This window comes from Myodes glareolus, chromosome 14 (assembly GCF_982192425.1).
Source record: "Myodes glareolus chromosome 14, mMyoGla1.1, whole genome shotgun sequence".
NCBI classification, from domain to species: domain Eukaryota; kingdom Metazoa; phylum Chordata; class Mammalia; order Rodentia; family Cricetidae; genus Myodes; species Myodes glareolus.
The window spans coordinates 37,586,608-37,600,638 of record NC_142039.1 but is presented as its reverse complement, the minus strand read 5'-3'; the positions used below and the strand labels follow the sequence as shown (position 1 = coordinate 37,600,638).

Genomic DNA, 14,031 nt, shown 5'->3' with positions numbered 1-14,031 from the left:
GAGAAAATTGAGATAATGGTTAAGTACCAGGAGAGGTAGCTTTATTATTTTTTGTTTGGTCTATGTGTGATGAGAACGTGGAGAGCTTATCTGGAGTCATGGCTGAATAGTCTGTGAGGCTGGACCATCTCAGCTAGCAGCTTTGAAGTTGTTCTGGATGCATAATTTTGAGCAAACTGCACAGAATCACCTAGGCTATTTGTCTTTATTGGTTCTAGTTTCTTTTTTGAAAACACATAAAATTTTAAAGGATATATATCCTTTACATACATACATACACACACACACACACACATATATATACTATATTAACACATGTATGGAGTATGTAGTGTGCACAAGTCAGTTAAAAATGATTTTTTTGTTCTATGTTTGAGCAGGTTAAAAGCATCTGTCAACTTCATAAGTCCATTTGGACTACTTAACCAAACTGTCGTGAGGACACTATAACCAACAAGATGTATTATGTCTCATTCAGTCTCAGAGCTGTTTCCATAGTAGAGGGATCAGCATATATATTACCTGTCCTGTAATCTTTATTGTTTTTGTTTGTGTGTGTGTGTGTCTGTAACCAAGATTTTCAAGTGGTTTTCCCAATCAAGTATGCTCTTTATTATTTTTGAAGATTGCCATAACTTTTTGTTTCCTGTGGAAATAAAGGAATAACCTCTCCCCCCAAACAACACATTATCCAACTTCAAGTCAAGATATTTTTAAAATATAGGCTGGTTTAATTTGGCAGTTTCCATAATTCAATGTCTCTCAGCAGCTATTGTTATTTTTGTACATTAACATTTAAAAATTTCAAAGTCATTAAAACATAATACAGGATTTATACTTTCTCTATATTTCCCAACTTTTCATGGCTTTTTAATATTATTTTACTCTCTTTAAATACTTTATTTTATTATTTTAAAAATATTTTTCTATGACTGTCTGTGCCCACTTTTCCCTCCTTTTTTACAACATCTAAACACATTTTTAAACATACTGTTCTTTTAAGAGGTTTTCTGCATCTGGACTGTATTTTGATGCATCTTCACCCTTGCATTTGTGGCATTTTCTGAAGGTGGGAGACAAATCTTAGACTGTCGTGTAACTCTCCCCACAACTTAGCTTAGCACATGGTACTGGAGCATGGTGCTCTCTCTAGCATGCAGGCAGTGCCTAAGAGCTGTATCTCTGTGTGCTACTGAGCACTGGCCTGCCTCAGAGACTGCAGAACTACAAATTCAAACCTGGTTCCTTGTCCATTATTTCTCTTAGCTTTCTCAGACTCTATGTTTGGATATTCAAGTCTTCACATTGGACGCCATATGTAGTTGGAATTTTCTTTGGGCCACCAGCTCACAAATAGAAACATGGAGACATTATTAATTATGCAAGTTTAACCTTAGCTAAGGCTTGTTTAAAACTAGCTCTAAAACCTTAAACTAACCCATTTCTATTCATTAATGAATTCTGTCATGTACTGCCTACCCTGTCTTTTCCATGCATCCTAGTGTCTCTCTTGCAAGCTTAGATTTCTCCTCCTCTCTCTCTACCTGTACATCTGAACTATACCTCCTGCCTAGTTATTGGCCGTACAACTCTTTATTGGAACAATCACAGCTATAGATCTTCACACAGTGTGAAAATATCCACAACAGTACCTAGTGCAGACCCATTCAGGCTCTGTGGTTGTCACTTTAGTCTCTGTGCCCCTATGAGCCCTCCTTCGCTGACTCTATGGGCCATCTTCTTGTAAAACCTCTGACTTCTATAATCCATCCTCTCCATCTTCTGTAAGGATCCGTTCGTGCCACCGAATGTTCGACTGTGGATCCAGAGAAGTTAGATGAAGAGAAGAGGTTTAGGTAGGATGTATATATATTCCTGGGAAGGGAAAATGGAATAGGTTTTTGTGGCTGAACCTGGGACAGGGGACATGAGAACAGGAAGTATTAGGTGGGGGAGGGAAGTATGAGCAAGATAGTACAGGAAGAGTTAAATAAAATAGGTGGGCATTTAGGAGGCAATGTGGAAACCTAGTGCAGTGGAAGCATCCTAGAACTTAGGAGATTGACCTTAGCAAGGACTCCTAATGGAGAAAAAGGAACCTGAACCAGACTTCTGTGACCAGGCTAGACCTCCAGTGATGGTACTGGAACACCAACCCAGCCACAAAATCTGTGACCCACAACCTGCCCTGCCTGCAAAATGTGCTGGTGACTCAGATCTGGTGGGAGTGCCCAACTGATCTCACCTGAGGCCCACCCCACAAGAAGGAGCCCATGCCGACACTGTCTAAAGGGCCAGGATCCAGAAGTGGGATGCTCAGATACCTAGGGTAGAACCAAACACACTGACAAAAAAGTCAGCGAAATGATTCCTAATGATATTCTGCTCCATTCATAAGATCAGTGCCTAGCCCAGTCCTCATGAGAGAGGCTTCCTCCAGCAGCTGATGGGAGCAGATACAGAAACATACATACTTTAATACATCGATAAAGATAAAATTGCTAGTGACAGTAAGCCAGCTGAATCTGTCGATCTGTAGGCTCCACCTCAGGTCACTTCCCTTTCTCCTGAGGACCCCAGTTCAAGCCAGAGAATAATTTTCTTTTTAACTCTTCAAGTAGTGGCTACTTATGTCAGCTCGCTCTCAGGCTAGACCTCAATATTTTAGATTCTAAGACTCGCCAAGTACTTGAACCTTGCTCATTCTGCAAGGGAAGACGCTCATGCAGCTTTCAGAAGGGTCCATATACAGTGTTTGTGATGTGGGGTTATTAACTGCCTCAGTAGTGATCATCAACTGACGTCAGAAAAGCTGACACCGGGAGAGATTTGCAGTTAAGAACCCTTGGGTTGTATTTGTGACACATGTTCCTAAGTTTCTCGTAAAAACTTCTTCTAAACCCTAAGCTTTCCTGTCTGTTGCTAGGCCCTTTCCAGAATGTTGTCTCAGAGTTGCCAGCTGGCACGCTGACTTTCATGCCCCATGTCTGCATCCGACTACACTCAAAGACAAGAAGTACATAAAGCAGAATTTGACAGGCACTCTCTTTCTTTCTGAGAGAAAGCGTCAGTATTCCTTTCTTTATAGGTTTTCCCTAAGGTCTTTGGCCAGAGCCCAAAAGGCAACAAAGAATAAATTATACGATTCCCTCTGCTTCCAGTTTGAGAAAAGATGAGAGGAAGGGGCAGAAATGCCTGCTGTACCTCTTATGAAGATATTTGCCAAAGCAGTCAAGAATTGTTCCTCCAGCCCTCAATCCCACCCACACCAATTAACACCCAATGCCACATTGTAAGTTATTTACCTGTGCATGTTATTAGAATGATTTCTTTGTTGGATATTATCTAGTGGCAGTATACACAAATCCATTATTTTTTAATCAGAATAATGATGGCTGACACTTGTACAACCATTGAATGTCCATTGTTTCCATAATCTTCATTAAAGCACGCTGAGATTCAAATTTTTGCAACACTCAGATATTAGAAATGAGGAGACTAAAACTGTAACCAGACAGCCAAGCTCCATGCCTCAGCTTTCTGCAAGGCCTTTCACTTTGTTCAACAACTTTACACCAAAGGAAAACATTAGCGAGTTTTCTCCCTCCTCTTGATATGATAACCTTCTAGTACATACTTGGGTGCAGAGATATGTGTAAGCCTCTACATCCAATTCGAAACTCTAAGACCCATTTGGGAGAAGCAGTAACGTTTTATAAAAAGGATGATTTTTATGATTCAGCAATCCTTCTGTATTCCCATTAGAGGTTTTAAAACAGAAGGCAAAGCAAATTACAACCTCCAAAGTGTAGTTAGCACCATTGATATCAACAGAACTATGGGAATCATTTAAATGACAGTGAATTAAGAACCAGTTCATGGATTATATACAAGATAAATGGGAATCTATTAAAAGTGTTGCAATTTCCCACATATATATATATATAATTACTGTTTATCAAAATTCCTAACTAGCTAATAGAGTCCAATAGTACATTAAAAATATAACATAATCAAGAGACATTTATCATGGGGATGCAATAATAGTTTCTTTTTCTTGAAAAAAACATTTAAGACAAGATACATATGAAAATATTCTCAGTCTGATGGAAAAGCAGTTGATCAAATTCAATAAACATGATTGGTAGAAAGTATTTTGTAGGAAATAATGACAGTTTCTTATCATGACAAATAAAACCCATGTATTTTAGTATTGGGGTCGTAGTCTTTCTCCCACTTAGCTAAGGACAAGGAAAGACACCCATCACTTCTACTCTGCTTAATAATGTTGGTTTTATAGACAGCATAGTCAGAGAAAATGCTTAGAGGATGAGAGTTAGGAAAGAGACATATTTTTCAAAGAAATTCTTGTACTCAGCTTGGAAAATAAAAACTAAAACTGAATTTAAGCAATAAGAGAATTCAGTAAGATGGTTAAGTATAAATTTAACAATAAAAACCTATAATTTTAGCTGTATGGTGGTTGTCCATGACTCAGGAGGCAGAATCAGGTGGATATCTGTGAGTTCGAGGCCAGGATGGTCTACAGAGCAAGTTCTAGGATAGCCAGAGCTGATACACAGAGAAACTCTATCCGAAACAAGCAAAAAACCTGTAATCCATATATATATGGATATATATACAATGACTTGCTATAAAATAACAGGCAAGGGAAAGTTCCATTTATTTTAGCAACAGATAAAAAGGAATTAAAAGAAAAATGAATGACTTGTTAGGGAAAATTTTTTAAATTACTAAATCATAAATATAAAAAGTGGGCATATATATTTGGAAAGGATAGGATAAATTTACATGATAAGGTATTATTCTTTTAACAACAATCTGTATGTTTAAGTCAAGCAAGATAAAAATGCCAGCAGCTGAGGCTTAGTTGATTCGAGCTAAACAGTTCATTCTCACCTCATTTGGAAAAGTGTTAGATCCCACATATCCATCAAAACTCTGACAAAGAAGAAAGCAATAGCTGATGCCTACTTTGAGTTTCCTAAATAAACCAATGTGGTTCTGGTGAACAGACGTGCAATCCAGCAGGCTAAAAGGGAAAACCCTGAAGTAGATCCAGGTACAGCTGGAGACTGAGTACGTGGTGGTCCACCTCCCATCGCCAAGGAAAGATAGACTGTTCAATGATGCTGTTGGAGCAACTGTAACATAATAAGCTTAGTTTTTAGATATTACACCATATATAAATATAAACTGCACTTTGGTTTAAAGTTATAAATATAAAAACAGAGCATGGAGTCATCGCTTCATAAACATGAGGTCAGGGATAGTTTTTTAGGAGTGAAAAAAATTCAGAAACAATCAAAGAAATCTTACTTAAATTGTAAAAATTCTTTCCATTGTAAAATGATAGCCAAGAATATCTATAATTTAGGAATAAAAGGTAAAGTAATAAACAGACAGACAGACAGAAAACAGCAGATAAAAAGTCCTCAAACTTGATAGCAGACTTGTTTTTCACGAGAAAACAAAGGGCGATGTTTTGACAGGTGTAAGTTTGTGCAGCTGCTCTGTGTGAGTGAAAAGCATCCCGCTCCTCAGAAGGGCAGAGCCTGGGATGAGGAGGAACCTGACTTCTGAGCTGTGTTGCCCTGATCTGGGTCTGAGCTCCTAGACTATGCACTGTGTAAGTTTTCTGAAGCGTTATCCTTTAGGTTTGTGTCATCTTTTGTCAGGACATTCTACATTTTTAAGGTCTAAAAAATAGCCTTGGGATTCTGATTCCCTGACTTATCAGATGGGCACAAATACAAGTTTGGCAGCGTCCTCTTTTGGCAAGACTGTAAAGGAAGCAGGCACTCAGGAGAGAAATCTGGTAATGTTTAAAATAACCACTCGTGGTCTCTTACCTTCTGACCCGGGTGTTCTGTTTCAGATGACGTTGCATCTCCCAAACAGCAGAGAGCCAAGTCGTGCTTTGGTCTGTGTAAGAATGGGAAAGAAACAGAAAATAAGATGGACGCTGATGAAAAGTGTTATCCGTAGGGATGTGAAGGAGAGCGATTGGAATAGAAGAGAGATTCCCTCAGAAGGCTTCTCTAGAGCAGTTTGAGTTTCAAAACATGACATTTTATCATGTTTAAATAGGAAAATTAAACCAAAAGAGAGGAGTATAGAGTCCCTAAATTTAGAAGAAGCTGAAACAAAGGAAGCTAACGATTATTAATCTGGAAGCATAACCACACAGGGAGTCGACTTATTCTGCCTGAACATTTTAGCACAGTATTGATTTCAAGGCCCCCAAAACTCCAGTCTAAGGACAAAATTTCTGTAATGACAATTCCAACTCTGTTCCACATTTTTGTTTTTATAATAGTTTGATTATAGTTTAAAGCACATACATCGATTTGTTAATAATTCTGGAAACGTGATTTTTAATGGAAAAGATAAATGTAAAAGCGGTAATGAAAATCTACAATATTAAGTTTCAACTGGAAATAGCAATACATATTTATGATATGTATTTGTCAGCATAAGAAGCTCTGATAGCTGAAAGGCCATGCCAGCAATGATGTCTGTTGCCTCACGCTGAATTCTAGGTTGCTTCGCATCAAGTCTGACCAGAATTTCCACAGCCAGCCTGGGATACCTGCTATCTCAGAACGTCATCAAGCGTTCGAAGGTCAACGGGGTCAGTGTGAGCAGACACTGCCTGGAAGGACTTCTTAGTGGCTGAGCTGGAGATGGTGCTTGATACACCTAACACACGGAGCCTTGAGAGTAGTGTTATCCTGCAGGGATTAGACAGCATAGGCATCTGTCATTTATTCTGCCCTTGGTCTTATTATACCAACTTCTCACAAAATAATTGATCTAGGAAATGATTTTTACCCAAAATTTCTAGGTGAAGGGTACCAAGGTATTACAACAGCTAAAGGCATTTATTTACTACCAAGCCTGATCCCTTGCTTTTTCTCACTGGAAACTTCTCACAGAGTGCCAGCTTCAGCAAGTTGTCCTCTGACCTCTATAGGAACATGAATTTGTACGTACAAACTACCTAGCTAGCCCTCTTTCTCCCTTCCTCTCTCTCTCTCTCTGTGTCTCTGTCTCTCTCCCTCCCTCCCTCTGTGTGTGCATGTGAGACATCTCACACACACATACCACACATACATGCACACATGCATGCTGCACCTGAGCAATAAATAAGATAAACTCTTCTAAAATTGGTTAAAGCACCTAATGGGCAATAAAATTTAAAAACCAACACTGGATAAGGACATTCTTAGCATCACAAAATATAATCCAACATTGATGGCTAATTTCTCATGGAGACATCTGTCTTATCGCCTATCTTGGTGATCAAAGTCGGCAACTGAACAGTGAAACTGGATCGCTTGTTTTCTGATGTTTTAATGCTAGAAGCACACGCCTCAGCACTCATGTGTTCCTTCCTAATCTCTTGAGCCAAACTCTCATCGAAACTTAGACACAATGTCATGTGTGAGGGTGACAGAAACTAGAGGCACAAATTTAATGATGCTCAAGGGAGCTGTCCAGGAAATCCAGAAAAGAGATGCTGTCAGGCGACTGTAGACTCTGGGGGTGTTCTTTGTAGATGTTCCATGGAGAGACCATTTGCCACGAGTCTGTAGAAGTGGTCCTTGTTCTAAACTTTGAGTTGCTGAGCCACATGCTCCCACTGTGATTCCTGCTTCGTCACAGATCCCAGAGCAGCGGTATACTGACTGGACTGATATATCTGGAGCTGTGAGCCAAAGTGACCATTTTTTTCTCACAAGGTGTTGACTCAGACCTTCACCGTGCAACTGACAGCTGATTAAACATAGCTCTTATTGGGGACTCTGTATGGAGCTCCCATTTTTTTTTTTTGACTCTATCAGAAATGTGCACTGGTCATGGGCAGCACAAAATCACAGGCCAAAAAAATGAAGCTTTATAAGCACAAAGGAAGGTTATCATAATCCTCCAGGGGCATCTCTGAACACTCCAGAAAATAAATAATGCAACTGTTAGAACCCCAGCCAACCTCCTAGTTCTTTCTTTTTGCTGCACTGTTCTTCAGTCTTATTTGTCTCACATGGTGGAAATTACCTCCATAGCTTCTGAGTTCACATGACAGTTCAGGTACTCAGAGAATCTGACCAGTAGGAATTCAGTCCCAATACTACACAACCGGGAAAGTCTGGTTATGGCACACAAGGTAAATATTCTCAGGTAGACTGGTAAGCCCTGGCGTGGGTGGCAAGGTCCTTATGGGAAATATGAATGCTAGGGTGGGTTTGGGGGTTGATGTCAGTGGTCTTAAGGACACATCACCATACACATGGTAATGAGCCCTTCGGGAAAGAGTTATCACTGTTTGCACACTACAGGCCTTGGAAAACATAGAACGAAGCTAGCAGTGGGGGGAAATGATTCAGCTGTATGTCTCTAAGGGTACACACCATAGATTATGATTGGCTTATGGGCAGAGGCTCTTGTGTTTAGTCCTGGACTGTGTTCTCAAATCTGTTGTTGCCATTTCTAAGTTTAGCCAATGAATGTTTAGGTTCTATTGTGTTGGAGACTTAAGTGAATGTGAGATAGTATTGGTATTCCAACCCCACACTGCAAAACGCTGACCATTCTATGTGGACCCTACATGCATATCATAAGAGATTGGCTCCATTTAAAGCAATGATGTGGGAGAATTGTCTGTATTCTGTCAATCACGTTTTTATAAAACACTGATTGGCCAGGCAGGCAGGCAGTATAGGCGGGAAAGCAGACAGAAAGTAGAGGTGGAGCAAAGAGACTGGGAGTATTTTGGGAAGCAGGAAGCTCCCTCCGCCATTCCTGCCCGGATCACCGAAGAAGCTACATGTGAGCTGACAGCTAGAAAAGGTACTGAGCCATGTGGCTAATGCGGATAAGGATAATGGGATGATATGTGTTATAAGAGCTAATAAGTAGCCAGAGCTAAGGGCCAATCAGTTTATAATCTTATGGAGTCCTGTGTGTAATTTTCTTTGGGGCTTGCCGACTGTGGCGTACTGGGTGGGATAGATACCCCAACAAGCCAGCCTTCATGCTACAGCCTAAGGCTCATTCAGTAGAGATCATTGGTTGGCCACCCATTTTCCTTGTGGCTCTGGGATTGAACCCATGGCAGGAGGGTCTTCTACCATAGCTGGCAGTTTCCTTTCACTTTTTAAATACATTCTGTAATGCCCTGTTCCATGTCCCATTCTGCTCAAGCAGCACTAGTGTCCTGAGTTTTGAACTGACCATGGCCCAGCGGCTTTACAAAGTATCAAAACTGCTTAGCTTTAAGAGATACAACACAGCATACCTAGAGACTTCTGGCTCAGATATAGATGTAAGGCGGGATAAGGCTCAGGACACCTTCCTCGCGCCATGCACCTTCAGTGCATGAAGTCACTGGAGGAGATAGAAAGCAGGTAGGCAAGCTTGCTTTATGAGTTCTTTACTATAGGGGTTCCATGACCTTTGTCCTTACTGCACCAGGCTCCTCAGGCTACACAGAGTGCCTTCTGTCAGCAGAACAAATAACTGTGAAGGTTTTCTGGGCAGTGAGTGTAGGTGCTTGGTCTACTCATCTGCAGCGAGTGCTGTCTTATTGGATATTTCTTTAATTTCTTGATATAATGCTCCAGGATCCCAAACAAAGGAAGTCATTCTTTGTCCGACTAAACAAATTCTCATAAGCAGCTGTGAAACCCACATGTCCTCCTCGTGTTGGTAGCCTAAGCCTGGGGTAGCCTAAGCCTAGTGAACAACTAAGCATGCAATTGTTCACTGACAAGAATTCACCTCATCAACTGTCAAGTTTAACTTCTAAGTTTTTTTTTCCACAGTTGGTTGTTTGATGTGAATGAAGTTTTAGAGAACAAATGATTTGCAATAATTTTAAAGCAATTTATATAATAATTTGTATCACAAGCCTTTGGGATCTGTGCTGATGGAAGCCATGATGGTTTTAACATAAAAGCCCTTAACTGTTTCTCTTTTAATCCACATTTCAGATTATTTGAATACATTTTGCTCTATAAGGATGGAGTGATGTTTCAGATTGAACAAGCCACCAAACAGTGTGCAAAGATCTCCTTGACAGAACCCTGGGACCCTCTCGACATTCCCCAGAATTCTACTTTTGAAGATCAGTACTCCATTGGGGGGCCACAGGAGCAGATCACAGTCCAGGAGTGGTCTGACAGAAAGACAGCCAGATCCTGTAAGGATGGAAGAATTCATGTATTTCATTTTAGGGTGTATGTTGGGGGAGTAGTATCTTCTGATACTACTTCAGCAAGGTAGTTGTTTGGGAACTTGCATACTTAGATGAGTTTTAAAGCCCAGGTAAGTCCCCTTGTGTGTTTTACAACTATGTATAACTGCTTTCTTAGAGGGTTCTTGAGACATCTCTATCTTCCAGCGTTACTTTCATGTCTCTGGCACTTTGAAACATTTGGCCTCACCCTTTGCTGTAGACTTTTCGTGATCTCCATGACGACTGTGACCTGAAGGGATTTTTTTCCAAGAATACTCCTGAATTCGATACCAACATTTCCTTCCCCACCATCCCTTCCTAAAGCCGCAATATCCAGACTTGCTCCATTAGTCTACATACAAACAGGCCTGCCTTAAGACAAAGTGATTCCTTTTAATTCTGAAGTTGTTTTAAAACACGAAGAGTAGACATTCAGTCTGTGAGAAATAGTATGGAATTTAACCAAAACATCAACCACATTGCCATATGGTCCAGAGCATCCAACTCCGAAGATTGAGTCAAAAGAATGATTACAAAGACTCAAACAGTTATTTGTACAGCTCTGTTTATAGTAGGTTCATTCCTAGCATCAAACTGTTGGAAACAACCCAGATACCATCAGCAGATAAGTGGATAAACAAAATGTGATGCATGTCTTTGGTAGACTAGTGTTCATCCTTTGGAAGGAAAGGATATGAATTCTGGCATGTGTAATAAATGAATAAATTTTAAGGATATTATGTTAAGGGAAATAAGCCAGTCACAAATGTGACTGTGTACATGAAGTACCCAAATACTGTGTACATGAAGTACCCAAATCAGTATCAGTCAGTCAGTAACATGCTGGTTGAAAGGGATTGGGGGAGAGGAAGATGGGAAACCATTGAACAAGTAAGAGTTTTCAGTTTGGGAAAGTTGCAAAGTAAGCGGTGATAATTGTAAAACAGCGTGGATTCCTCCAAAATGCATCCTTACAAAGTTAAAAGGTGCGTTCTATGTCAGTTGTGTTTTATCACAAATAGAAACGCACAGGAATTTTGCCTATCCTCTCTCTGAAAAGGCCAACTTTTTTCCTCTTTAGATGAAACCTGGATCGGCGTGTATACAGCCAAGGATTGTTACCCAGTCCAGGAGACTTTCATCAGGAATTACACGGTCGTCCTGTCAACTCGGTTTTTTGATGTACAGCTAGGAATTAAGGACCCCTCTGTGTTCACCCCACCGAAGACGTGCCAGACAGCACAGCCAGAGAAGATGAGCGAGGACTGCTCCTGGTGAAGCTGCTGGGACAGAAGCGACCATCTCGGACCTTAGTGAATCTGTCTGGAAATGGATTAGAGACTGCTTTGGATGCAACTCTTCAATAGAAATAGATCATTTTAGGAGGATAAACACTGATATGGGGTTTCTTGTACATCTGATGCCAACTGCTCAACTCCATTTTCAGTGGAGAACTCATGTTAGCCTCCACTGCCTGGCAGCGACAGTTGGTACACTTCTAGTGCCATCTGGGGCCACCCTTTCTCTGTGCAGGTGTGTATGTAGTACATGCAGTAGAGAAGGAAGGGATGAGAGTAGGTACACAGAGTTTGCCTCTGCAGGGATGAATGATTTGTTACTGCCACAAAGAACTGAAGGTGATAGCAAAGTATAGAATGATTTAGATCAGTTCTCTCCTTACAAAGGAAGTCCCTTGCTTGCATCAGGATGGCAACAGTTCCCGCTGACCCCACCCCTACCTTTGGCTACTGCAAAATGATCCTTTAAGATTCCTTCCAGACTTGAATTTTGTGGCATGACCCAATGAATGTAGATGCTCTGCAAGGAAGCAGAAATTTGTAATAGGGAGTAATGGTTGCTCTGAAAGGAAAAGCAAGTTTTAAGCAGGAGGCTTAGGCAATCTTAGTATTCCCATGTGAGATGAAGTGAGAGCCGTGTGTGTTGCCTTGCTAGAGTACTGATTAGTGAGGTGAACCTTCATATATTTTCTTACGGGAGACAGGCTCCTAAAACAGCACTGAGCTGGGAGACCCCCTAAGTCAGGACTAGAATTCTCTTTTACGCTTAACTCCTTTAAGTATTAAATGCACTATGCCTGTTCTTGCCTTGACTCTTACACTAAAGCTGTGTCAGCATAACCTCTGCTCATGCATCTAAGGTCAGCTCCCATGTGACCTGTACAAGCTGCTCCCATGCCTGCATTCATTGCATCTTGCAGTTTGGCATGCCTTGCTCACAATTCTCATTAAGCTCTCCACTATCCTGGCTAAGAGCTCCCTGAGTACGGGTACCATGTTCTTTCTGTTTACTTTAATATTTCCAGCACCAAGCAAGTGCCTGGCACATAGTCAGTGCCCTCAACGTTTGTAGAGGAGCTCACCAACCGTTGGTGTTCAGTTTCCTCATCTATTAAGCAGGGTTGGGTTTTCTGATTGCTAGGAAGACTTACTATTCTAGATTCTTCTATATCTGTGTTTTATTTGGCCATGTATTATCTTTAGTTATCAAGAGAAATGTGTGATGCTTGCTTTATGCTGAAAACAACCTACATTGTAATTTATTATACACTTAAACAAGGTTAATGACATCTAACAAATTGTTCTTTCATTCATTTGTTTCTGTAATAAATATGGATGAACTCAATTATAAGGAAGTTAAAACTCTTCTGTAATTAGTGAATAAAACACTTCCCATAATGAAAACCAGATTGGTTATCCTCTCTTCAGAGTGCACTAAGCCTCATCTTCTCTAACGTACAGTTTTCAGTTGCCTGGCTCAGAAGGAAGTTTCAAAGCCAGTCTTGATCTGTTTTTCTTCTTCCGTCTTCACCGCAGATCAGGATCCCCGCTAATGTGAGAGTGTAGTTCTTACAACTAACATTGGTATCCATCTCCTCAGCTATCTTGAGATCTGGGTTCTTGCCATCCTTGGTTTTGGGAAGAGTATTTTCACCTACTAGCATTCCTCTGATCTATTTTCTAGGAACTGCCCTGTTCTCATTATCTGTAATACATTCATAATTATAAGCCAACACCAAGCACCTGCCCTCTACAGTAGCCATTCTGATGCCTGGGATCACAAAGGAGAAGTGGAGGCCAGCCAAAGACCAAGAATGGCACTGCTGCATTCCAAGAGTTCCAGCCTACAAACAGTTTGTGGCGGTGTTTGCTCGCTTCCCATATCCCCACCCACAGAAAACCTTTTGTCCAGTTCGAACCACAGATCTTTGCTCAGTCCTAAGACTCTGGGCACATCCCTGGCCATGTTCACAATCAAAGCAAATCAAAACCTATCTTACTCATGGACACAGGAAGTGAGTGTGTTTTCCTTTTTCATTTGATCCATTTTAGTGGTTAAACCCCTTCACAAGAACCAATGAAAAGCCATACGTAGAGCTGTCACCTGCTTTCTACAGCAGGCTATTGGAGTCAAGGTGCCTGCGTGGACAGTCTGATTCCAATCATTCTCTTACGAAGATGACTTTCTTATTGGAAACTCTGCCACGTGTAACTTTTTAAAAATTGGAACTTGGGACGCACCTAAAAGCTATTCAAACATTTAAAGAGGACCAAAAGTTGTATCTCAGTGGAAATGTTCCATGAGGCACAGACAATGCCTACTACACTAGGATCACATCGCTCAAAAGCCCCCACTTAACTCTTGCTGGATTCTTCTACCACCTCTACCCTCAGCATTCCCATGATTCCTTTCAGGCACTGTGCCTGTATATTGCCCATACCACCCATGGTGTTTTCAACTTCTCCAGATGCATA

The 14,031-nt window shown here is 40.8% G+C and overlaps 1 protein-coding gene across 1 annotated transcript in view; it reads left to right on the top strand.

The window, feature by feature from the left end:
- Positions 1–12,960, top strand: part of Epdr1 (ependymin related 1) — a 31,807-nt gene extending 18,847 nt beyond the window's left edge. Inside the window, exons 2-3 of the mRNA XM_048460876.3 lie at positions 10,014–10,222; positions 11,340–12,960. Coding sequence (XP_048316833.3) covers positions 10,014–10,222; positions 11,340–11,536 — 406 coding nt within the window. The 3' untranslated portion in view covers positions 11,537–12,960. The remainder of the gene's footprint in view (positions 1–10,013; positions 10,223–11,339) is intronic.
- Positions 12,961–14,031: the final 1,071 nt, after the last annotated feature.